At 59.9% G+C, this 26,154-nt stretch overlaps 1 protein-coding gene across 1 annotated transcript in view; it reads left to right on the top strand.

Moving 5' to 3' along the window:
- CELSR1 (cadherin EGF LAG seven-pass G-type receptor 1) overlaps nucleotides 1–26,154 on the top strand; it is a 135,371-nt gene that overhangs the window by 61,470 nt on the left and 47,747 nt on the right. Inside the window, exons 3-5 of the mRNA XM_047741199.1 lie at nucleotides 11,823–12,045; nucleotides 16,472–16,587; nucleotides 16,978–17,066. Of these exons, the coding sequence (XP_047597155.1) occupies nucleotides 11,823–12,045; nucleotides 16,472–16,587; nucleotides 16,978–17,066 (428 nt within the window). The remainder of the gene's footprint in view (nucleotides 1–11,822; nucleotides 12,046–16,471; nucleotides 16,588–16,977; nucleotides 17,067–26,154) is intronic.

Genomic DNA, 26,154 nt, shown 5'->3' with positions numbered 1-26,154 from the left:
CGCAGCCCTCTGGAGGCTCAAGGGGAGGCTCCTTCCCGACTCTTCACTTCCGGTGCCTCAGGTGGCCCTTGGCGCTTGTCCCTGGCGCTGTCCCTGACCCTCGCCCGGCGTGTGGGCTGGTCTGCGTCCCAGTGGCCTCTTGAAGGACAGCGGCGCAGAGGCTGGGGTCCTCCCTCGTCTAGTGTCATCTCGTTTTAACTTGATCGCGCCTGCAGGAACCTGTTTCTGAATAAGGTCACGGCCGCAGGTGCCGGGGGGTTTCAGGAGTCGAGTGTATGATTTGGGGCAGGGGACACCATTCCACAGGCTTCGGGCTGCTGGTGATCGGCCGTGGTGTCCCCCCTTGCCAACCTGCTTGTCGTGAGTCCGCTGGGGCCAGAGGACCCTCCTGGGCAGGTGCAGCCTCCTGCGCTTTGTTTTCCTCTTAGGGACCTCAGCCCGAGAGCCTCCCCGCCAGCCTCATGTGGCGGGCAGCTGAGCCGGCCGTGGGAACAGGCTGGCCAGGAGCGGAAGTGTAAACCGCATGTCCAACATCCAATGGTGGCGAGCCACCGGTCCGGGGATGTGCCTCCTGCAGGCCCAAAGCCCCCCGTGCTATCACACTGCATGGTGGGAGGGGGACGCGGCTCTGGGCCTGCAGAGGCTGGGCTCACCCGGTCTCCCCTCAGCCAGGCTCCTGCAACAGCTACCTCAGGTCCCACGAATGAGCGGGTTCAGTGGCTGTCCACGGGTCTGTTCTCTTAGGGCTCCTCTGGGAGGCTGGGGGGAAGATCTTCTTTTCCAGCATCCGGCATCGGCCTGAACTCCTCGGCTCCTTTCTCAGAGGGAGAAGGGGAGGGAGGGAGAGAAGCCACCTCCTTGCTGAGCACGGAGCCCCACGCGGGCTCCATCTCATAACCCTGAGATCACGACGGGTCCTCGACCGACTGAGCCCCCCAGGCACCCCAGGACACGGACATCTTGGGGTCTCGGTCATTGTGTTGAGACACCCCTGCCCCCCCAGCAGCACCTGGCCCCCACTCAGCCCTCAGACCCCCGTGGGGGTCGGCTGCACCCCACCCCGGTCTGGGCCCAGGGCCATCAGGAGCTGCTGGGAAGTCTGGCTTACGTCCCTGACCTGAGTGTGGCAACCCCGGATGTCCCCAGGGAGAGTAGTTTCTGGTGGCATCCATTCCCCGTAGCCCACAGCTGAGACCTTTCCCAGGGTGGAAGGACGGCCGGTGCTCTGCTGTCCCCGCCGCGGGGCCGGACGGTCAGGAAGGCAGGGCTCACCCGGAGCTGCTGGCCACAGCTGGAGGGAGGGTGTGTTAACCAAGGCTCTTGGACTCTTGCTGGCTCCGAGCCACGAGTCAAGGAAATGGGTTCTTTCTGGACATCCATCTGTCCCAAGGAACTGTCCCGCCTCCCCAGCACCCCGTGGGAAGTGGAATTTGAACTCTGTAGGGGCTGAGCGGCTGTGTGTGTAGGACGGAGGTTTCCATCAGCATTCCAGCTGAGTTTGGACACGTTTGCTGTTTGAAAACTGGCTCGGTTTCCCTACAAACCGATAACGTGGAGGGGGGACCCCCCTTCCCAGCCTCGAGGCGCACAGGGGCCAGCTCTCCCTTCCACCGCCAGGTTCTGCCCCACAGCCAGTGGGATCCTGCCCAACCCTCAGCCCTCCTCCACCCCTCCTTGCCCTCCCGCCCTCCCCCACTCACCACTCCGCCTGGGCGGGTCCTGTGCCTCTGTCCCCCTTGGGGGCAGGGCCCCACCCATCCCCACCCGTCCCCACCTGCATACCCTCTCTTGAGGAGACTCCCCACACCCAGCCTCCCTCCCACCCTCGGATGTCTCTGTGTCATTAGGACTAAATCATAGTCCTGTGTTGACGATGTCATCTTAGAGATATCGCAGATGGACGCCCAGGCCACAAGGTGCTGCCCCGCCCTCCAGCACCACCACAGCACCTGGAGAGAGGCAGCTGCAGAGCCCCAGATGGGCGCACAGGGAGACCTGAAGTTCCCATCACAGGGACTGTGGCTTTTCAGGGTGTGGGTGTCCCCAGGGCTCTGGGAAAGCTGTGTCCCACCAGGACCAGGGGAGGTGGGCTGGGGCCCAGGCAGCTTGAGTGAGGACCCTCTGCCAGGCTCCGCCTCACTGTGGGTCCTGACACACCTCCCAAGCCGCCACCAGCATTCTTCTGAGCCCATGCCCTGGGCCCGGCCCCTGACTCAGAAGGACCGTGACTTCGCTTCAGAGGGGTTGGAGGTGCCCTTGTTGAAGGGGCTGAGATGGGGATCTGGGCACTCGGTGCTGGTGGTCAGCTACGTGGACCCCGGTCCCCATGGCATCCAGGGCCCTCTGGTTGGCCTCCCCCGACCCCCACCCCCAGTCTGCGCAGCCCGACTCGGTGAAGTTCACCTGAGTTATGTTCCTTCAGCGCCTCCTGGGTCCTCGGCTGCTGCCAGCAAGGGCCACCACGAGGGCCTGGGGGCAGAGGCCACTTTGCCACCAGCAGCTCCTGGTCCCCTGAAGTTCACGGGCTGCAGCTTTCTCTGGAGGCCAGCATCCGGCTGGTGCCCTTGGTGTGGTTGGGATCGGCTCCGGGGCTTCCCTGGGGACCTTCCAGCAGCAGGAGCGCTCTCATGGTTTTAGAGACCAGAATTCTGAAATCAAGGTGTCACGTCCCTCCTGATGGCTCTGGGGAGGGTCCTCGTCTCTTGCAGCCCCTGGTAGCCTGGGCGGCCCTGGGCTAGGGGCCACACCCCTGGTGTCTGCCTTCGTCCTTGCACGTGTGATAAGGACCCCAGGGCCACACCCCTGGTGTCTGCCTTCGTACTTGCACGTGTGATAAGGACGTGGGGTCGCTGTGGCTGCTCGTCCCAGGCGGCTTGCTGTGATCGCATCTCTGCCTCGCAAGGCCGCGTTCTTGGATTCTGGTAATCAGGACGTGCACATAACTTTCGGGGGCCACTGTTACCTGCCCTCAGGGTTGCCTACTGCCTGTGCCCCCCACGGCCTCCTGGGCATGAGGAGGCGGAGGGTGGGGAGGGCAGCCCTTTCCTGAAAGGAGGGGTCCTCGGGTGCAGTGGGGCCTGGGGCTGGCTGGGCCGGGCTGGGCCGTGGGCCTGCTGGAGCCCTTCTGCTTTGAGCACGAGGCGTTTCCGACGCGCACCGATCTTTCCGGTCAGCCGGGTTTCAGCCCTCCGGTGCACGGGTGACTCCGGTCAGTGAAGCTGTGGGTAAGCCCGACCCGTTTTTCTTTCCTGCTGGAATGCAGTTTTTTATTTATATTTTAAAAAATGGGTGTGTCTGGGGTTCTGGGAAATTGCTCCAGAGACAATAATGAAGTCATTTGAGAAGGCCCAGAGAAGGCCCAACCCAGACAAGCCTGCAGTGGTCGGGGCTTCTGGCTTCCCCTTTCTCCCGGTGCGGGGGCCGGGGCGGGGGGGCTGGCAGGTGTCCGTGCTCTTTGCAGAGGCCTTTTCTGGCAGACTTGCCTCCTGGGGGAGGAGGCTCCAGGGCAGAGCCAGTCACCGGGAGGTGAGAAAAGTCAAACAGCGGAGCGGGGAGTGGGGGCGGGCTGTGGGGGGCGGACAGATGAGGCCTCCAGTGCCGAGAAGTCCATTACTGACAGGCGCCAGCAGGAAGAGCAGGCCAGGTGCCCAGCTGAGAATTTGACAGAATCCGCTCCTTTCACCTTGACACCAGCCCCTGTCAGCCCCCTGGGGCTAGGGATCGCTCCAGGGCAAGGCCCAGAAATCCTGCCTCCAGGGAGGGATTTACAGCTGGGGAAACTGAGGCACTGGTCGGGGGCCTGCTGGGGATAAGACAGGTCTGTCCCTGGCACCTCTGCGGGGGGGGGGGGTTGCTGAGGCCCTGGATGGGCGGAAGGAGGGATGGGCCAGTTTTCCTGGGGTTTAAGCATTTCCAATGCCCCCTCCCCTTTTTTCAGAGACCCTGATGCGTCGCCTGTCCCTTGCTCTCTGTGCTTTTCCTGGGATTGAGGCTTCTGACACGAACCACACGTCAGGTCGTGTCCATTTTGTTCAGGGGCAAGACCCTTTCGTGACCCGACCTCTGCTGTGAGGACAGGTCGGCGGGCTGGGGTTGCCGTCATGTTCCGCGTCCTTGTGTGCGAGGACCTGTCTCCAAAGCCATTTCATGTCGGAGCTGCTGGGCCCCATGCCCTCTCCTGCCGCTCTGTCCTCCACAGGCCTTACCAATCTGCATCCCTGCCCGAGCGTCAGGCCTCAGGGTGCCTGGAGCGTGCCTCCTCCAGCGCGCCCTCCCCTTGCTGCCTTTGGAAACTATCGTTTTTCTAGTTCGAAGCCCTTAGCTAGATCTTCAGACTAGAAGGGAATTGTTCTGTTTATCGAACAACTTAAGTCCTCAAATTTGTGCGCACCCTCCCCCTCGTGGGGCCCGTCCCCAGCCCTCCTCCAGTCCGGAGCGTCTCCGCGTCTGGCTGTGCCCCCCCTCCAGGCTGGCCGGGACCCTGTCAACTGTCTCCAGCCCCGAGCAGCCGCAGGGCAAGTTCCGTAGCTGGCTGTTGGCAGATGCTGGTCTGAATTCCCATCAGCATCTTCTTGCTTCCAGACCCGCCCCCCCCACGCTCTTGTCCTGCCGTGACCATCACACCCGTGCACATGCACACCCTCCACAGCCCACACATGGCACACACGCATACACGTACACACACATATACACAACACGCACGCACATATCACACACCACACACAACCTACACATCACACCCACGTCCCCTACATCACACACACCCCACACACTCACACCATACATGCACACACATATACCACACTCACACCACACGCACACACACACCGTATGTGCACACTTGCACACACGCCTCACTCTTAGGCCATCTGCTTCCTCGGTCTTGCTCGCCCGCTGGTTCTCTCTATGGTGAGACCAAGGGGCTCAGCCTCCCCTTCCTCGATCACAGCCTCCTGCCTCAGCATGGTGTCCTGATGGCCGGGACCTGGTCCTCCTGCCCTTTCTGGGGCTGAGTGGTCGCCCGGCCCCTCACGCCACGACCCCCCAACAGCTGGGCAGGTCCCGCTCGAAGGCTCCCACACCCAGGCACATCTCTTCCTTGCGTTTTTGTTACGTACAAAAAATGGTATGTTTGATACCTTGTGCCAGGCCTCAGTTTTCCCGTCTGCAAGATGGCCACATAGACAGCCCCCTTACCTGGTGCTGTGGGGTTCAGAGCAGTAGGGAAGCAAGTGCGGGGCTGGTCAGCACCCCCCCACCCCATAACCCCGTGTTTCTAGTGGTCACGTTGCAGGTACGCCCTGGCCTCCAGCCCTTTTGGGCTGGGGTTTTTCCAGGGGATTCAGCCCCCTCAGCTGGAGGGTCTATGGCTCTGACACCGAGGGCTGGGGTCCTGGGTAGGCACGTAGTGTCCCCTCACTTCCAGTCCCAAGCCTGGTGTGGGACAGGCATCCCGTCGTAGGCGTGTGCATGAGGCCATGGCGGGGAGGAGCCTCGGCTACTGCTAGCTTTTTTTCACGGTCAAGAATGGGTTCAGGCGGTTGGGGGGCTCTCCAAAATTTCTGCTTGGGGTCCTGCCTTTGTGGCATGAGCAGGAGGCCGCGCCTGGGTCCCTTCCCTGCAGGGGGCTCGTGGTGTGGTGCGTTACTATGCATAATTGAAGATGGGTGTCCGCTTGCGCCGGTGAACCTGATCCTGGGCGTGGAGGCAGGGCTGGCAGTTGTCTCGGGGGGCGGGGCACGTGGTAGGAGCAGGGAGCGTTGCCCCAGAGTGGAATGGCCCAGAGCAAGTGTTTGACTCCAAGCAGGATGTTGGGATGTGAGAAGCCCACACTTCATTTAAGTGAGAATTCCCAGAAAAGGAAGAGGACGTTCACTCTGGATATGAAATATGTCTGGGAATACTTGGATTTCATCCTAATAGTTGTTTCTTATGAGAACTATATCAAAACTTAAAGATATGGGGCTCACTAAGTTCGATCCAAGTTCGTTCCCTAAAGTGAGATGATTTTTAGCATTAAAAACGATCCTATCACCTCTCTTCTGAGTTCTGTGCTCGGGATGTCAAGTTGGAAGCTTGAAATGGGCCATGAGGGGAGTGTGCATGCCGTGGAAGTGGGAGAGTGCTACACATAGGGGCCCCCCACCGAGGCCTGGCTTCTAGGACTGGTCAGCACCCCACTGCATGGGACAGACATCACAGAGGAAGCGCTCATGGACGGACGATCATGTAGCGTCCACGAGCCACAGTGGCTGCTGTGGGAAGCGCCCTCAGGAGACCTGGGGTCACGGAGTGGAGGACCCCCGACAGGGGAAGCTTTCCAGGCTCACCCAGGTCATCGGAGACCCCACTCAGATCTCTCACTGGCCTCTTCCAGAAAGGCGTGTTTAACTATAAAAGTAATTCTTTGTGTGTTACGTCACCGTTTTCCCAACACCGCTTGAATCAAATGCGTGAATTATGTAGGTTTCACAGTTTTGTGCAAGCATTAATCACTGGCTCGGACCCGGGGAAATCCTGGCATTTCATGACTTCATTTCAGGAGCATCTGCCGTGTACCTGCCACGTGCTGGGTATCGTCGGGCACCCCCTCTGTGTCTGGCCCCCTCTATGTGCCGGACATTCCTAGGCTTGGCTCCAGCAGCCCCTGCCCCCGCCCTGGAGCTTGGGGAGGCGGCCAGTGTCAGCCCAGAACCGGAACACACTCTCTAGAGGGAGGCTTCTGGGCCCTTCAGCATCTGTCGTGGGACCCTGGTCCTGGTCAGGCGAGCGGGGGAGGTTTGCTAAGGGGAGGATGCCCAAGACAGGATTGCATCCAGGCCCAGGGAAGCCACCCACATAGGCCAGGAGAGAGGCCCGGCCCTGTGGAAGACGGTCACCGTTGGGTTATCTTTGTTCGTGGTGAACACCCACCCAGAATGTTGGGGCTCCTGCATTAACCCGTTGTATCCCCGACTGCCCCGTGAGGAGGGAGACTATGTGGCTGGAGTGTGGGGCGTGCAGAGGGCGGGTGTGGAGTGCACGGGGCCGGGAGTGTGGCTAAGGGCCAGGCCCCAGGGCCGAGGGGCTTCTTCATGGAGCCAGTACCCAGCAAGACCAGCCTTCTGGAAAGCTCTGTCTGGTATTATGTGAGGCACAAGCAGGTTTGTAAGTCAGCAGGTGTCTGGCCTGGGGTCAGGGCGTCTGTGGCGAGGTTGTTGTGATTGTGCGGATGAGGGGAGCTGCATAGCTGGGGGTGCGGGCGGCCATGCAGGTGCATGACACGGGACCCCAGGAGGTGGCTGGGTGGCACTGATGGGGAGGACGGGGGAGCGAAGGGTGGCTGGCTCTGGGCTTGCCCCCCTCGGACAGATGGTGGACCCCGGGGGATGGGGTTTGAGGTCTGGGCTTTCTGGGGCCATGGTTGGGTTGGTTGGGGGCTGGGCCCAGAGGAGAGCGCCTGAGGCCTGGCCGTGGGGGTGGGACGCTGGCCGCAGCAGCCCGGGTGCTGTCTCCCTCGCTGGCCTCCGGACCAGGCTGGGGAAGAGTGCTCCTGAGGGCGGAGATGCGAGGTCTCTGGGGTGCAGCCCCGGAGTCAGAGGCTGCTTCCCTCGGCACCACACGCTAAGGCCAAAATTTACTGCGATCGTAACTTTAGGACGAACATGGAGGACTGCTGTAGTAGGTTAAGTAGTGCCCCCCCCACAATTTGTATCCAGAGCCTCAGGATTGCCCTCCTTTCCAGATAGGGTCTTTCGAGTCGTATTAAGTTGAGTCTCAGGAGGAGAGCCTCCTGGATTTGGGGTCTGCCCTAAATCCGGTGACTGGGTGTCCTTGTGGGGGTTGGATTTGGGACACGAGGCAGGTGTGCAGGTGAAGATGGAGGCAGACAGTGGAGGACGTGGCCACAAGCCTGGGAGCCACAGGAGCCATGGGAGGCAGAAGGTGCTAAAAGGATTGGGACCGTCCCCTGGAGCCTCAGAGGAAACCAGCCCACACCTTAATTCTGAACTCCTGGCCTCCAGAACTGTGAGAGATTATGGATTCTGTGGTTTTAAGCCACCAAGTTTGTTGTGATTTGTCCCAGCAGCCCTAGAAGATGAACAGAATCGGAAATGAAAAAAACAGCAACCCAAAGCGTTACGGTTAAATCTACACGAACGCCCCGCGGGGACCTGGTTTTACTACAGTTTATTTAACATCACATGATCCGCAAGGAGCAGGACAGGGAGAGCCCCGTGGTACCGTCCCCACCTTTCTGTGGACAGCAGGATGGTCTGCACCGCGGGTCCCCGCGCGGCTGTCCTTCCTGCTCCCCCCGAGGAAGGACGTTTGCGGCCGCGGAAAACTGCTCTGGCAGCAGGAATGCTGAGCAGCAGGGTCGAGGTCGGATCCGCCAGAGCTGCTGAGCTCTCTGGCCGGTGTGCGGGGCCTCCTGTCCCCGGGCCGCAGAGGACATCGGAGGCCGGGTGAGGGGCGCGGCCCTCGGGCGAGGGGCTGCTGAGGGCAGACCTCGTGGTCCACGGCCATGCCAAGCTTGGGAGGGCAGTGGGGGTGCGGGCTTCACACTCAGCAGGTAGACGTGGGAGCACCTGGCCCAGCCCCGGGGGGCGGATTCTGGAACAGCTCGGGGCGGAGCCCTGGGGGAAGGGCCGTGTCGGGCCTCCCTTTGTTTGCCGTCATGGTTTGGGGAGCACACCCCGCCCTGTCCCCGCACGGTGGCTCTGGTCCAGGATACACTGTGCTTGGCCACCGACATGCCCACCTGGAACTTGGAAAGCAAACACTCCCCGATGTCAAACACATTTCTCCAGCAGAGATTAGAGAACGTAAAGTGTACGAAGGACAAACACCGCAAGCCAAGGGCTGAAAATGGGCGCAGAGAATTTAAGAAGGCTGCAGGCCGTCCACCCAGGGGAGGCGCGGAGCACTGCTTCGCGAGTGTGTGGGAGAGGGTGTATGAGTGTACGAGCAGGTGTGCGACGGGGTGTGAGCATCGTGATGTGTGACACCATGAGTGTGCACATGTGCGAGGGCACACACGTGTGCTGGCGCGTGTGAGGGTGCACTCGTGGGACGTTATGAGTGCGTTGTAAGGGCGTGTGTGTGCAGCTGTGTTAGTGTGTGTGCGAGAGTGCGTGTGTGTGTGAAGTTATGTGTGTGTAGGGGTGTGCGTGCACACCTGTGTCTGTGTGTGTGCGAGCACAAGTCTGTGTGGCTCCGGGCGGGGCCCAGCGCTGTGGCGGGCGGAGCACCCTGGTAATGGGAGCCGGCTGGGGACAGCAGTGCCTTCGAGGGGGGAGCTACGAGGGGGTCTGGTGGGTCGGTGGGCTTCTGTCCTTTTCCTTTCACTTAGGAGCAGGGTGCGAACCAGGCCTTTCTGTGAGCACTTGCCTGAGGGGCAGCCCGGCCTGTGCCTGTGAGGAATAGGTGCGTGGGCTGCTGGGGCTCCGGGCTCAGCCTCCTTGCTTGGCCCAGCGGTGCTCGAGGGGTGGGCTCAGCCCCGGTGCGGGGGCGTTCACTGGCCTGCTGGGCCTGCATGGGCATGGGATTCGGCGAGTGGTCAGCAGCGTGCAGCCCCCTCCCCTGTTTTTGACGGGGCTCAGACTGGAGTCAGCTTCGCTGAGCGAGTTGTGTTTTCTGGGACTGTTGTAACCAGCGATGAAGACGGGGGTCCGTCGGGCAAGGAGAGGGACGACACACGTTTCCAGGAGCACTGTGTGTTTCCGATGTTCCTCACAAGTCCGTTTTGCCTGTGCCCCCAAAATAAGCTCCTGGGAGCAATCCGTCGGGCGACCCAAAGCCTCTCCTTAGGCTGTCAGTGACCGCGCTGTCTGAAACCCGTGTGTCTGCGTCTCCCGCCTGAGAAATGCTCCTGGGCTCTGGGGCGGGCTGCCTTCTGAGGAGCCGCGTGTGGCGGCGGGCGTGGGGGGCGCAGGGCTGTCCTGTGTCCCCGCTCCGTGATGGCCAGCCCTGGGCCGACTCCTCGGGGGCCGCTCATGGGGTGGGACCAGCCCCAGCAAGGGTGGCTTCTCGGCCGAGGGGTTGTGCAGGGACGACCTGGGTGCAGGGTCCCAGCTGGGAGGCGTCGGCACCCGGCTCACTGGGGCTGCGGTGGGATCGGTGGCCTTACACGCAGAGACGCCAGCGAGCTCGCTGGGCACGCACCCGCAGGTGATGGCCGCGTGAGCGCCACGAGCTCCCGGACACCCGGGGGCACTCGGCCCACGACACCCTGATCATGGACATCCAGTCCCCAGATCTGTGAGGAACGAGTGTTGTTCAAAGCCACAGGGCCTGCGGTGTTCTGTTAGTCGGCCCGGACTGCTGAGACGAGGCTGGGGGCCCCGGTGACAGCCCCTGCCGCGTGAAGGCTGCCGTCGGTGGGCAACAAGGGGACTCGGGAGGTCTGTGACCCGCACCCCATCCTGCTGGCCCCCATCGATAACCATGACCGTCCGCGGATGGAACATTTCTGTGTGGCCCCAAATACATGAACAAAGGTGAACCTCTAGCTGATCAACGTCGCCAGTAAGACACAAACGGACGCTGGCCTCCCCAGAAATAAACGCACAGAGGGTGCCTCTGTCGTTGGCCACAGAGGGAAACTCTCACAGGGCGCTCGCACCTGCTGCTGCTCGGGCCGCTACGTTCTGCCTCCTGCTGGGAGGGCAGCGGGGAAACGCGTGTCATAATTATCCGAGTCTAGACTGTGTCCCTCTGCCTCAGTGCAGTGAGGGCCTTCCTCGGGGGCACGAAGGCCAGGCCAGCACGGAGGGGCCAGAAGAAATTGGCAATAGAAGAAGCTTTAGAAGCACCCAGTGGGTCCGCTGGTGACACGTCTGCCTTCGGCTCAGCTTATGCTCCTGGGGTCCTGGGATCGAGTCCCGCCTCAGGCTCCCTGCTCAGCGGCGAGCCTGCTTCCCCCTCTCCCTGCTCTTATGCTCTCTCTCTCTCTCTCTCCCCCTTTCAAATAAATACATAAAGTCTTTTAAAAAAAGAGGAAGTAGCAGCAGAGGCTATAAATAGCTTATACGCACAGCGACAGTAGCGCCGGTGGGTCGTCCGTGGGATACCGTGCGGCCGTGAGCAGCGGCAGAAGCCCGGGCGCTGACGGGAGGATCTCCAGGAAGAGCCCTGAGCAGAGGGGGCAGAGGCCGGCCAGCGCCAGCCGTGCATCCAGCGTCCCCGACTCGTTCCTCGGGGGGCGTGCAGGAGACCACTGACAACTGTCACTCTCCGTGCCGTGTTTTTGTATAGTGATTTTTTCTTAGATGTGAATACCATACTTTCATTTTATTTTTTATTTTATTTCTTTATTTTTAAAGGATTTTATTTATTTGAGCAATCGAGCAAGCTCACAGAGGGAGAGGGAGAAGCTGACTCCCCGCCGAGCAGGGAGCCCGACACGGCGCTCGGCTGGAGGCCTCCTGCGGGGGTGGCCCGGGTGCAGGGCGCTCCCTCGACTCCCCAGTCTCCCTCTGCTCTGACTGCGCGGCCACCGCCCCAGCATGGCACGGGAGGGGCATGAGGACCCCTGTCCGTCTCATCACTTCCAGCTGATTCTCTCCTAAGAGAGGGTCCTCACGGCTGCATTTGACTCTGCCCCCCAGAGGGTGGGGACCGTGCAGGGCTGGGACGGGGATGGGGCCCCCTGCGGAGGAAGCCCCAGGCGTGCGGCCCGTCTGGAGGCCGGCGGCGTGGTTCTGGGAAAGCCGGGTCCCACCGTGTCTATACTGCATCTCGGCCCCCGGCCCGGCCTCGTGGCTCCTTCAGGTGGCGTCCCTGGCGGCTCAGGGCCTGGGGCTCGGGGTGACGTCTCCCGCCTCTGTCTCGTCCTGCAGGAGAGCACTGCGAGGTGAACGCGCGCTCAGGCCGCTGCGCCCACGGGGTGTGCAGGAACGGGGGCACCTGCGTCAACCTGCTCGTCGGCGGCTTCCACTGCGTGTGTCCTCCCGGCGCGTTCGAGAGGCCCTACTGCGAGGTGACCACCAGGACCTTCCCGCCCCGGTCCTTTGTCACCTTCCGAGGCCTGAGGCAGCGTTTCCACTTCACCGTCTCCCTCACGTGAGTGCGGCCCCGCGCCCCTGCCGAGCTCCTGCCGCCGGAGCCTCGTGGGTCCCTGTGGCACATCCGTCCGGGTGCCTGTGGGGCCGTGTCCGCTGGTCAGGCCTGGCTGTAGGACCGGCTGGCTGATCGGGGTGGGGGGTGCCTGCACATTGGGAATGGGGGACCCTGGGACAAAAATGAAGACTTTCAGGACGGTGGCCGTGGAGGGCTGAGCCCGGCATGGGTCCCTTACGACAGCCCAGGTCACACGGCGGGAAGCCAGGCCCTTGCCTTTCGGGTCCTGCCCACTTGCCGACACCTGGGTGGCTCTGACGCCCAGCGGCCGGAGGTGGAGGGCGCTTGGTGCCAGACGGCGGACTCGGCTTGGCTTCCTGCCTCACGTTCCGGGGCCCAGCGGCCTGGCAGCCCCGCTCCCCACCTGGGATCACGGTGTGGGCTTATCATGGGCTCTGCTCACCCTGTCTGCTGATGTTTCTCCAAGAGAGTTGAGGTTTAACTTAATTTGAAAAAAAAAAAATCTATCTTTTCTACTTTAAAGATTCTATCAGGTTTAACAGGGAAGTGGGTGTATTTTTTGTCTCGTCTTTAGTGCCATTGTTCGGGGACCCTTACGTGGTCTCCTAGTGGGAATGTAGCGCCCCATGTCCTTCGAGCGGGCACCCCCGAAGCAGCTCCCCTTGCGAGCTGCCCTTTGAGGACAGGCTCCTCTCTGGGCGTCCTGCCCCTGAACGGGTGAGGGGTGCAGCCCAGAATAGTCGGGAACGAGGTCTGATCTCCTCGGTGAGTGGCTGGGATGCAGCCAGCCACCCGGGAGTGTGGGCTGGCTGCATCAAAGGGAAGAGCTGTCCCTGGGAAGTGCAGTGAGTGTGCTGGGGACAGAGCAAGACAGGGCAGGACGCGGGGGACGGGGCAGGAGGTGGGAGCCAGCGTGTGCCAGCATGAGGGCCACATGGTGCCTTCCCAGCGTTGAGCGTGGTTGGGTCCCTCGTGCGATGTTTGCTCTGGCACTTACTGACCACCTGTCATGCATGAGATGCTCTGGGTGACATTAGGTAAGTCAGAAAGGATTTTAGAAATGTCCCTAGGGATCTTAAAATCTAGGGGGTGGGACCCTGGGTGTCAGAGCTAGGGAAAGGCCCCCATTACGTGGCGATCCCAGGTGAAGCCCGCTCTGCAGGGCTGGGCCGTTGGAGATGGGGTTCAGGCCCGCTGAGCTCTCCGCGTAGGCGTCCCCAAGCTCCCCTCCAGACCCGAAAGGAACCTTTCTCTTCAGAGCTGCTTGAGGCACAGGGCCCTCCTCGGCCTCTCCCTGAAGCTCTCACTCTCAGTCAGGTCCTGTCCTCTGTCTGGACATTTCTTCCTTCACAGTCCCCAGCACCTTGGTCCTGTCCTCTCTCCATGGTGACCTGGTGTGACAGCGCCGGGCTCATCTGCTTGGCTTGAGTCTGCCTGAGTCCTTCCAGGCCTGCTCACTGCCGGGGGTAAAGCCCATCCTTCCTAACGGGATGCAAGTCCTCTGTGGACGGACCCTAGTCTCCCCCAAGTCCGGCACCTTGTGCCCTGTGATGGGGCTGCCCTCCCTCGCTCATGGCCTCACCCAAGCATTCCTACCTCCTGCTGGCCCACCCACCCCCACTGCTTCCTTCGGGAGGACCCCTCCCCAGGCTGGACAGTACGTGTGTTCCAGCTCTGGCTGGGCAGGTGGTCACTGCCCGCTCGTGTGTTCCCCTCCCCTCTGGTGTCCTTGCCTGTGGGGTCAGGCTGCCATCGACCCTGGTGCTCTGTCCGCACCTGTCCGCCATTGGGCTGAAGCTATAGGGGCTTTTCGTCCTATATCCTGACATCCCAGGTGCCCAGAGGTCAGCAGGTGCCCGGCCACTTCTTCCTGGCCAGTGACCTCAAGATGCCAGCTTTAATCAAATAATCAGAGCACTGTGACCCATGGAGCCCAAGTAGGAGCTCGAGGCCTGGTGTCTGACCTGAGGGTGCCATCCCCTTCCTGGGGCCCGAGCGGGGAGACAGGACACGGGAATCCCCTCGGCCCTCCAGGCCTGCACGGCAGGTTCCTGTGACTGTAGCAGCCATTCTGAGACTTGGGTCACCTGGGGGCCCGCAGTTTTGAGGTTGTTGCTGTTTTATTTCGACCCACAGTCCATGGCTCTGCCACATTCTGTTAGAACAGCCAATGGGGTGGGGTCCCTGTCTGGGCCGTGCTGTGAGGGCTTGGGGGTGTAGAGGACGTGCTTGGCTTTCGGGGCTTGGCCCAGCCCACCTGTTCCCCAGGCTGCAGCAGGAGCACGTGGCGTCCACCTTTGGCGTGGATGGCTCAGCTGGGCCACGCCTGCCCAGCCCAGCGTTCTGGCTCTCTGCCCACAAGACCTGCCCCAGAAGGGCCACCCCACGGGCACAGCCTCCAAAATGAGGGCTCTGCCGTGGGATGGCTTCGGCCGCTCTGTGCCCCACGTGGCTTGACGTTTAAAACATCATGCTCCCGTGGGCGTCCGCCCTCCAAACCAGAGGCGTTTGTGTCTTCAGGCAGACGTGTCCCTGGCACGTGACGGGCGTTGGTTTGGGGGCACGTGATGTTAACATCTGTAGGGTCGTGGCAACCCTCCCCCCCGGGCCGTGGCTGGCAGTCCGCGTCACACGCTCGGTAGTGACCGTGGGCAGCTGGTGGGGCCCCTGTTGGGGACTGACCTAAGAGGTGACCGGAAGTCCTGGTGCAGGAGGCGGAGACTGACAGGAAGTCTGCGGCTCCAGACTCAGAGACTAGAAAGTAAAGCATTTGCCTAAACGTGCGGGGAGCATAACGGGACGCCCACTTGCTTGTCAGATTCAGTGTTTTCAGGTGATCACCCCTGCTAGCAGCCCGTGCGCCGCTTCCCTAGCAGTGGCCGTGGCCAGGACATCGGGGCCCCGGTACCTCCTTGAGTAGATTTTGAAGGAACGACTTCCAGAAACTGTGGAAAGTCCTCCCAAAACTTGAGCAGAGGAGTCGCCCTAAAACTGTTCGTTTTAGGGAACTCAGGGAAGGCTGGAGGCCCATGTCTGAGGCTGGTTCGGACAGACGCTCCTGCAGAAACAGAGAAACCAGCCTCGACCCAAAGGGAGTAGTTCTCCCCCCCCCCCAGCCCCCCGATCCAGCCCACTCGGGACCCAGTCCCAAGTTCATATAAGACACCTTCTAGGGTCTCTGTAAGCGGGTGTCTAGAGGCATGGCTGTGAGGCAGGGATCGCTGGGTCTGAGGGGTTGCCCTTCCTGGGACCATGGGGTTGGGAGTAGGACCTCTGAGGGTGTAGCTCTTGTTGAAATAAGTGGCTCTTAGCTCTTCAGAAGCGTGAGGTCTGACAGGTCTGTTTGTTTTCACGAACTGCTTTCTCAGTCACGCTTTCCATGCATTCACCTGTTCAGCCCATCGTTATGAAGCTCTTCTGTGGACCCCATCTTGGGCTCCAGGATGCAGCACTGAATGAGTCATTCCCTCGCCCTTAAGGATCATAGGTTCTTTTTTTTTTAAGATTTTATTTATTTATTTGACAGACAGAGATCACAAGTAGGCAGAGAGGCAGGCAGAGAGAGAGGAGGAAGCAGGCTCCCCGCTGAGCAGAGAGCCCGAGGCGGGGCTCGATCCCAGGACCCTGAGATCATGACCTGAGCTGAAGGCAGAGGCTTTAACCCACTGAGCCACCCAGGCACCCTGGGATCATAGGTTCTTAAACACAAATAAACAAGCAGGATAAGTTCTGAAATCGACTGCATGATGTGATAGATTCGACGGGGCTGGGGGCACAGTGTGGGTAAAATGAGTTACGGAATAAAGCACATAATAGAGTGTCTCTGGAGAGATCTGCAGAGTGGGGGAAGATTTGGCAGAGGGAGCAGCAGGTGCAAAGGTCCTGGGGCAGGGAGAACTGTAATGTTTGGGGGGAAAAGACCTGATGTAGGTGGAGTCCAGTGGTGGAGACAAGGGACAGAGGCCCTGAGGTAGTCATCAACACAGCTTCCCTGCATGGGAGGGGACTGCGTACCTGTGTCCTGGTGAGCCCGTGTGGGGGTCCGTTTCCAGGAGCTGAAGATGCCCGCCATGTGCTCCTGTTCAGACATCTCCGATTGGTTCAGTGGCTTTTAGGACACCGTTCGGATGTCATCTTTTCATATTCTACAGCCCGTGGAAATCAGATTCCTCTGTGCAGTCTGGTTCGCTGCTTCCAGAAAAGAACATCGCTAAGCAGGTTTTATGGGCTGTCAACCACTGATGAGAAAGATGAGTGCCCGGGCATCAGAGTCTTCCCTGAGTGTGGCCCACGCTCAGCCGCGGCGGACTGGCCGTGCCGTGTCGTGGCCGCCTCTTGCTTCCACCGCCTGCACACCTTCTGCGCGGGGCTCATTCATTCTGTGACATGCTCCTGCTTGGCCCCGCAGGTTTGCCACCCGGGAGAGGGACGCCCTGCTGCTCTACAACGGGCGCTTCAACGAGAAGCACGACTTCATCGCCCTGGAGATCGTGGGCGAGCAGGTGCAGCTCACCTTCTCAGCAGGTGGGCCCCCCTCCCCGGAAGGAGCAGCTAGCTCCCTGAGCCCTGCACGGGCACCTTGTCGGTGGGAACCACCCCAGCCTGGGCAGTGCCTTTCCGTGTGCTCACCCGCCGCTCCCCTGTTTCCACTAGGAATCTGTGCTGGGGGGAGGGGGAGGAATCCAGAGCACACAGTGGTGTTCATTGCGGTGTGCTCCATGACACCGGAAATACGGAAGACGTAGCTCAGATTTCCAGGCGGGGAGTCACTGTACGTCTGTCCATCAGCAGTATTTGAGAACCTGGTAACCGCGTTCCCCTCACTGTCGGCACAGAGCGTTTTTCTGGACTGTCTTATTCGAGGCCCGCTAATGTGTGTTCTCTCCGACCTCTCCCCCACCCCCCCGCCCGCAGGTGAGACTACGACCACGGTGACACCCCAGGTTCCCGGGGGCGTGAGCGACGGGCGCTGGCACTCGGTGCAGGTGCACTATTACAACAAGGTAGGACGCGCCCCTCCCCCACGCTTCCCGTGTCCTAAGTCACTTGTGCTCTGCAATTTAAAAACGTCTATACTGACTGGAAAAGTGATTGAGGCAATGAGCATTGTTGAGGGTGTGGTGCTGGGGTGGGGAGACTCGGGACCCCTAGGGGTCACCCCGCGGCAGAGGAGGGCACGGAAGGGGATCACGCGTTGCGGCTGCCTGGGCTCGAGTCATTACTGGTGGCGTCGATTCCTGGCCTGTTCACACGTGAACCCAAAGCCCGAGTTATCCGCTCCCACCTGGACGTGACCCGAGGCAGAGTCTGAAGGGTCTTGGAGGAAATGCTGTGAAGCTGTAGGCCGTTTGGGTTTCGTTTTATTTGACCGTGCACGGGCTTGTAGGGGACACGTTAAGTGTTTTCATCAGAATGCCCCATTTTCCCTCGCTATGGATTTGGCAGACCACTTTTCTCTTTCCCGGGGAACTCCGGGGCGGCTCCCCCATGGGAAGGTGAGAGACAGCAGCCTTCTTTTGGGCACAGGTGAGGAGATGGTGCCCCTGTGTCCTGGAGGGTCAGCGGCCCCCCGAGGACAGGGCTGTGTCTCCGTAGTGTGTGGCCGAGTCCCTCTGAGCTCCGGGCTCTTCTGTCTGCCCGAGTCTGCCCGAGTCGGCAGGACGGATGGGTGGAGAGAGCCTGTGTTCTCTGTGGGTTCTCTGTCCGTGGAATCTGGGCCACTTTCCTGTATCCAGCAGGAACAATGAGGACAGATTTGTGGCAGAGCTCCTGTGAGGCTGACACTGCCCCCCCCAGATGGCCCTAGGATGGGGACTTGGAGTTAGTGGTTTTTCTGGCCTGTATGTATCCAGGCTTTTGCTGGAGTGTCACCCGTGCCCTTGAGTACAGGGAGGGGAAGGTCAGTGCTGGGGTACCTCTCATTTCCCACCTCCCCAGGGCCAAGAGGTGCTGCCACCAAGCACGTCCTGCCCCACGGTCTGGCCCCTGCGGGCCTCTCAGCCAGTCCCATCTACCTCTGGGCCTCGCCCCTGTGGTGTTCATGGGGCTGGACGCCGGGGGCCCACATTCTCTGGAGCCGTGTGCTTCTCAGTGGCTGCACGCCAGCCGGGGTGCCAGTCCGCCTGCTCGGGCCGAGGGGCCCGTCTGGAGCCCAGGTCCTGTCGGAAGCAGAGAAGGCCCAGCTGTGACTTCGGCCTGCTTGTGTGGGAATCCGCCTCCCCGGCCCCGCTGATGGTGTTGGGCTCTGGCGCCGTGTTGGCCTTGGCGTCCCCGTCGGGGTGCCGGCACGTAGCATGTTCTGGAATCTCCGTGGATGACCCAGCAGCCACGCGTCTCCGTTGGGCAGGGTCGGGACCCTAGTGGGGTCACCTCTGCTTGGGTCCCAATGCGTCACCCTTGGCTGTCACTTGTGTACTGGGAGCACCCGCCAGGGGCCTGCCCACAGGTAATGTCCCCCCGCAGCGCGCCCCCGGAATGTCCCAGAGGAGGGAGCCTCCCGCCGGGAGCCGCGCCGGGGTGCGTCCTCTTAGCCTGCCGCTTCCGTTCCCAGGGCCGCGCCTTTCCTGGGGCTCAGCTGCTTCCTCCGTTGCCCGAGGTGATTCCACGCGAGGAACCAAGCGGTTGTCGTCAGGCTTCCGTGGTGGGGTTTGCGGGTCACACAGCTGTCTCGTGGGGGCAGGGGAGGGGGTGTGTTGTTTCCACAGGACTCCGCGCCTGGGGCTCTTTTTTTTTTTTTTTTTTAAGATTTTATTTATTTATTTGACAGAGATCACAAGTAGGCAGAGAGGCAGACAGAGAGAGAGGAGGAAGCAGGCTCCCCGCTGAGCAGAGAGCCCGATGTGGGGCTCGATCCCAGGACCCTGGGATCATGACCTGAGCCGCAGGCAGAGGCTTCACCCATGGAGCCCCCCAGGTGCCCCAACGCGCCCGGGGCTCTTAACGTGCCCAGATGCGGCCACGTTCTTCGGCGGGGTCTTCAGCCCCGGGATAAGGGGTGAACGTGACTCAGGAAGTGGTCCCTAAGGGCTGGTGGCTCTGCCCTCTGGACCCCGGTTCCGTGGTCTGTGCTGACTGTGGCCCTTGGTGCAGCCCCACCTGCCTGGGCCCCCCAAGTACCTCAGCCCTGGGCCCCTCCCCTGCGCTGTGCGTAAGACAGCGTGTCCGAGTAGTTCGCAGCCCGAGAGGGCAGAATGGTGGAGAGTCCGAGGCACCCTCCTGCACCCGCCCTGCTCTCCCGCTGCCCGGCTCTGGCTCACATGCTCTCCTTGACCTCCTGTTTCTCCGAGGTGTGGTCTGCCGTGCATGTCTTGCATCCTGTGTGGGACCCACGGCAGCTCCGTGGACCCCCGCCCCGAGTCTGGCCAGCTTGTCTTATCAGGCAGGGTCCTCACAGGAAACGGGGAGCCCTCGAAGACCCAGCAAGGGGCAGGGTGGGGGACGTCCATGAGGGCTGGTGTGTGATCCTGGATGGGGGCAGCAGCCAGGCTGGAGGGACAGGCGGAGGGCAGAGCCCACAAGGACAGAGTCATGGAGAGAAGCCACTTAAGTGGGACAGTGACCTCCTGAGAGGCCCTTCTGAAGGCTCGCCCTGCCTTCCCTCTGATCCTCTGTTGGGCTCCCATGGGCCAAAGCCAGCCAGAAGCCAGACGCAGTGAGGTGGGATCCATGTGAGTTGGCCTCCCACACAGGGAACGGGCCAAAGTCTGTTCACTTTTTCTCTGCTTGATGACATCATAGACGAGAACGTCTGTTAGGGTCATTTGCCCTCCGTGAAGGGAAGACGCGTGAGCGCTGGGCTCTTCCCTGGGAAGGTGTCTCTGAAAGCAGATGCTTTGCACAAACATGTTGGTCTTTGCCGGGCCTGGTGGAGCCCCTGCAGCACCTGGTCTGGGGCAGCTCGGGAGGACTAAGGACTGGCAATCTGACGGGCAGACATGTGTTTCTTCTGAGGCTATTTTGCAGGATAAACGTGCACCACCAACGTGCAGAAGAGCGAACGTGCCCGATGGGGAAGGCTGTGCCTCCCCCTGCCACCAGGAACTCGGGCTTGGGCGCGGGGCGGGGAGAAGCACGCTCCTTACGGAAACAGCTCTCACGTGGGCGTCTCGTCTCTTTGTTCTTCCTGGAGACACTCTGCGAAAGGGGTTCACACCCTCCCTGGGAGCCTTCTGTGTGCCTGGGGCTACTCTCATATGGGGCACCTGCCAGGTTCCTGGGGAGGCCCCTCGCTCTGCTCCAGAGTCTCTCAGCCCCAGGGCTGGGGGCATAGACGTCATCAAGGGAATGTTCCGTGAGATCCTGGGGAAACAAGGATGGCTCGTCTGCCTTGGCCGTGGCACCGGGGAGTGTCTGCCCAAGCCAGCCATGCCCACTAGCAGTCTGCAGGGTGACCTTCTGGCCGCTGGGCAGACAAGGACTGTGCAGGGCTTGGGCTCGGAGAGAGAGTGGGTGCTGGGGGCGGGGTATGAGCAGGGCCAGACGGCCTGGGGATTTTGATGTTGGGGGAAGAAAGGACTTAGGAGAGGTGCAGTAGGTGTCTCCGCCTCGGCACTGTTGACACCTGTCAGTGGTGGCTCAGTCTTCGTTCCAGGGGCCTGCAGGGTGCTGAGCTGTGTCCCTGGCTTCTGTCCATTAGCGCCAGCAGCACCCCTCCGTCGTGACAACCAGAATTATCTCGTCCCTGTCACGTGTCCCCGAGGCCTCAGCAGGGGACACTGCTGCGTTGTGTGGCCGTGTTCCCGGACAAGGCAGTGGAGCCCCTTGTGACCGGGCCGGCGGCATGAGCCCCGGTGGGCTTGGCCTGCTCTGGCCCAGGGCCATGGGGGCTACCTTTTGGAAAGCGCTGGAAAATATTTCTGTAGAGCGCTCTGGCTGAATGGAAACTCTCCCTCCGCATTAGCGTCCTCGGCTTTGCATTGGGCAGAACATCCAAATGCCTGAGATTTCCTTGACCTTGGGGAAAGGGGCCAACCAGAGCAGGGGTCGTTGGGAACTGCTTTCCCGGGCATTTCTTCAAGTCTCTCCTCACCTCTTGGGTCTGAGCCTTACCTTAGAACTCCAGGTGTCCCAAGGGACGTGGGCGATGCGCGGGGTGGTGCGGAGGGATGGCCTCACACGCCACGCTCTGGGGTTGGGGCGGGCGTGGGTCTGTCTCTGCTTGACTGAATGTTCCAAAACACTCAAGGGCTTCAGAGGGTGAGGTGCTACTTCTTTCCAACACCGTGCACATGGCAGCGTTCGTAAGGGTCATGTTTTATAGGCGGCGAGGTGTCGTTCCCTTGTAGAGCCCCGCCTCCGGAAACGGAGGACTAGTTCAGCAGAAAGGAGGGTCGTGCAAGCAGTGCAGTGTCGCGCAGCCATGAGAAGGGATGTGGCCGAGCTCTGTGTGCTGATGTGGAAGATCTCTAGGAACGTGGCTCGTGGGTTTAACAAGGACACTGAAGACCAGGTTGTGGATGGGACGCTTTTTTTTTTTTTTTTAAGATTTATTTATTTGTTTGAGAGAGAGAGAGAGAGAGACTGCACCCAGGAGAGAACCTGAGCAGAGGGAGAGAGACCCAAACAGACTCCTTGCTGAGTGCGGAGCCTGACCCTGAGATCGTGACCTGAGCCAAAATCACGAGTCGGACTCTTAGCTGACCCAGCCACCCAGTCACCCTGGACCGTACACGTTTTAATTTCAAACTGCAGACTTTCAGAAAAGTTGCAAAATTAAAACAAGAACTCATGTTCCCTCGGCCCAGGTGCCCCGTTGTTGACATTTTTCCACTTTCGCTTTATCATTCTCTGTCCGCCCTCCCCCAGCACATGCAAGCCTGTCCTCTCACGTTGCACCTGCTGGCCCGAGCCCCCTCGGTGGTCACACCTGTGTCTGGCGTCCCTGTGCCGGGTGTCGGCTGTGGCTAATTCCATCAAGCTCTCCGAGTGTATTGGTTGGCTTTCCACTGTACCGAGGAGTTCTCTCTTTCTTCTGTGTATTTGTATTATTGTGGTTTCGCAAACTCCTGTTTTATTCGACGGACAACAATCCACTCCTTTCATTAACCTGACGTGCGATTGTTTCCTGTTTGGCCCACGTCTCAGACGTGGCGATAGGGATGCAGGTGTAAGCGCCGTCCGTGCGTAGCTCCGGGCTTTTGGCAGCTCCATGGTTTTTATGAGTGCTCCTTTGCTTTTTGGCGGAAAAAGACATTCCAGGCTTATTTTGTACTTTCTCTGCCCCAACCCTGGAGTCAGCCATTTACTCACAGGGCTCTGGATCCTCTGCAAGAATGCCATTCAGAAGCCAAGGTCGGGGTGCGGGTGCTCTTATCGCTGCTGGGGTGTCTCACTCACCGTCTCTGTCACCGCGTGGAGCTGGGATGTGTAGCTGTGTGTAGGTGTGCACACACCAAAGTTCTGATTTATTTCATTCCTACTTCTTGAAATCCTTGAACTCCATCCCAACACGACAGAGTTAATCTAGTTTTTCCTCCTTTTTTTTTTTTTTAAGATTTTATTTATTTGACAGAGAGAGACACAGCGAGAGAGGAAACACAGGCAGGGGGAGTAGGAAAGGGAGTAGCAGGCTACCTGCCAAGCAAGGAGCCTGATGCAGGGCTCCATCCAGGACCCCAGGATCGTGACCTGAGCCGAAGGCAGACGCTTAACGACTGAGCCACACAGGTGCCCCTAGTTTTTCCTCTTTCATGTTTGTAACTCTTTTCTCTCAGTGAGAGACCTGTTCCCTTTATCCTTGATATGGTTATTTATTTTCTCAGTCCACTGTTATTTAAACAATGGGTTGGCCCACTGGGCCACTGACTAACAAGCTGCTCACTCCTTGGGCCTCTCAACCTCTGACTTCAGCAGGTGCCAGGAACAAGGGGCCCTAATAGAGATTTGGCTGATGTAATAGATTATTCAGAAAAGAGAGGAAGGAAAGAAGGAAGAGAGTTTGCTTAAGATTTGTTATAAACTTAGAGGCGATGAAATGCAAAATACCAAGATACATGGGGTTGCAGCTAGAGCAGTGTCTCAAGGAAAAGTCATAGCCTAAAACTACTATAAGGAAGAAAAGGAAACTCTCAAATCAGTAATAAGCTTCTACCTTAAGAACCTCTGAAAATAAGAGCAAAGTACACTCAAAGTAGGCAAGCAGAATGAAGGAAATAATGAAGAGAAGAGGAGAAACCAGAGGAGTCAAAAACAGAAAAACAATACAGAAAATTGATGAAACAGAGAGCTGTGGAAAGATCAATAACACTGGTAAGCTTCTAGAATGACTGATGAGAAAAGAAAGACAACACAGTTCCCTCTGTGAGGAATAAAACAGGACATCAGTACAGACCCTGTGGATCCCGACGGGTAGTGGAGGAATTTCACATGCAACCCTATCTACGTGCATTTAAGGCCCAGATGAAATGGTCTAATTCAATTACCGCATTGCTATTAAGGAAATAGTACTTGTAATTTAAAAACTCCCCCCAAACTCTGCAGGCCCAGATGGTTTCACTGCAGAATTCTACCAAATGTTTAAAGAATGACACCAATTCTATATGGTCTCTCCCAGAAAAATAGGAGAGGAGGGGTTGCTTCCCAGGTCACTGGGCCTTTTGTAGTACCCCGATAGGAAACCCAGATGAAGACCTCACAGAAGAAGAAACCCAGAGGCTGGTGTCCCCCGTGACTCTGAGTTGCTCATGTCCCCCCAGAGGCCCGCACACGGGCGTTCATGGCAGCCCCAGACTGGAAACATCCCAGTGGCCTCGGTGGGTGAATGGTGAAACGGCCAGTGGTGCGCCCCTCCCACGTTACGTGGGGCCGTGACCCAGGGTACTCACAGCGGAGTCCTGCGCTGAGTGACGAACGCCGGCCTCACCAGCTTACATACCGCATGAGTCCATTTATAAAACATTCCTGAGGTGTCGAAAGGACAGAATTGGAGAGGAGATTAGTGGCTTTCCGGGGTCAAGGTGAGGGCAGGAGGGAAGTAGGCGTGGCTGTGGAAGAACAGGAGGTGGGGTCCCTGGGGCGACAGACCGTCCTCTGTCCTGCCTGGTGAGCACCTGCACTAGGCAGGCTCCTGCTGCTTGACGATGTTCGCTATCGGGGGAAACTGGGGACCAGCGCGTGGGACCTCTGTTATTTTTTACAACGGCACACGCATCTAAAATGATCTCAAAATAAAAGGCGCAATTAAAGGAGCTTTGAAAGGTAGATAAATGGGTGCTGGCATGTGCCTATTGTCTCTGAAGGGTGCCCCCTCCCCCCCAAACCCCAAATCCATCAACAGCTTGTATGAGAAACCTTCTGCTAGGTCACAGACCACCCCGAGGTGAGGTGTCTTAAAATGCCAGATAGTTATTATTCCTTGGGGTTCTGTGGCAGAAGCATCATGGCTTTTTGGGGGCCAGCAGTCTACCACGTGATGGACAGATCTGGGGTTCCCCGGGCCCGGAATGGCCTCTGTTGCATCCGCACGGGCGGGTAGTTGATAAATACCGAGCATCAGTGCTCTCGGTACAGAATTGGGGGGCCGTGTCTGCCACCGCTTTATCCTTCGTCTGGGCCTGGAAGGTTCGGTACCCCCCTGGGGCCCCAGCAGGCAGAGAGGAAAGCCTGGCGAGCCGCCTCTGTGGGGGTCCAGGCCCAGGCCGGCGGTCCCCAAGGGAGGGGAGGGCCCAGCCTGGGGGGGGCCCAGGGGCTGGGACTCACACGCTTCCTGTCCAGCACATGGCCTCGTCAGATGCTGGAAGATCACCTGATTGGAAACGTAACTCCTGTCCGGGACTCATGTAGCCCCGCCCTGGGGCCTTTGTGTACCATGGCCTGGCCTGGAACATCCGCCTCGGGCCTGGGCTCCCGGTCTGGCAAGGGTCACCGTTCTGCACCTGCCACCCGCCTCAGGCTCCCGCCCCTCCCAGCTTTCCCTCCCTGCCCCAGGCTCGCTGCCTTTCCTTGCCTCTGCCCCACGCCCGGGATGAGGACATTACTGACCAGGGTCCTCACATCCCTCCTTGGAGGAGGAAATGGAGGCCCCGAGCTAGGCTGTGGGGGCCACAGGTGGGCCAAGCGCGTCCAGTGCCCACGGGTGGCTTCGTGGATCCAAGGGCTAGCACGGATTCCCAGAGCCTGGGGGTTTGTGCGTGGCCCAGGGGGGCCAGGGGCCTGGAGGTTGTCTCTGTGCTGCTGTCCAGACTGGGGACTGAGAGGGGCCTGTTAGGGTCCCAGCAGGAGCAGGCGAGGGTTTGTAGGAGTGTGTGCGTGCGTGCGAGCACGTGCATGTGTGTGCTAATGGACGTGTGTAGTCACACGTGCGTGAGTACGTGTGAGTGTGTAAGTATGAGTCTCCTATAAGCCTTTCTCCCATCGTCTGAGGTGGCTTTCTGCAAAGGTGTCCTGGGGGGAGTGGGTTGAGGGCTGAGCCCACCTCGGTGACCCCAGGAGCCCCTCCCGGGCGCCAGGAACCCTTGCGTGGGACCCTGCAGGCTTCTGCTCACTGTGCTCCTTGCCCCACCTGTCGTCCAGAGGGAGGTAGCTGGCCATCAGGCCTCTAGACCCCACCGTGGAGGGCCGTGAACTGCTCATCCAGGGCCTGGAGGTCCCTGCAGTTTGGTCGAGTAAAGCCCCCCAGAGAAGGATCATTACCCCAACTTTCCAAAAAGGTGTGGTTTAAACTTTAGGATCCCCTATCTTGAGCCCTTCGCTTGACCCTCTCTCGGAGCAGATCTGCATAAACTCCCTGGTTCCCAGAAAACCCCGGGGAGCCTGCTGGCCAAGCTGGCCGCAGAGCGGGGACCGGACCTCTGCTGGCAGGGACAGCGGTGGAGGCTCCTGGCCCCCCCGCACACACTGGGGAGCTTTTGTCTGGGGCGGTGAGGGGCTGGCATCATGTCCCGTGGATCTCGTCCAGAGCAGAAGTCACCCCCTCAGAGATCACTGGGGCCTGGAGGAGACGCTCAGGACCCCGGGCCAGCACACAGGCCTTCCAGACCACGGCCCCAGCGGTGCCCCCGTCGTATACGTCCACAGAGCAGCACAGGGCTCCCTTTTAATCTGTGGCAGTTGTTGTTCAAGAACTAGACTTGGACACCTTGCCTGAGGAATAAG

Source organism: Lutra lutra, chromosome 8 (genome assembly GCF_902655055.1).
Source record: "Lutra lutra chromosome 8, mLutLut1.2, whole genome shotgun sequence".
Taxonomy (NCBI): domain Eukaryota; kingdom Metazoa; phylum Chordata; class Mammalia; order Carnivora; family Mustelidae; genus Lutra; species Lutra lutra.
The sequence above is the reverse complement of the archived record's forward strand: the minus strand, read 5'-3'. Positions and strand labels throughout refer to the sequence as shown.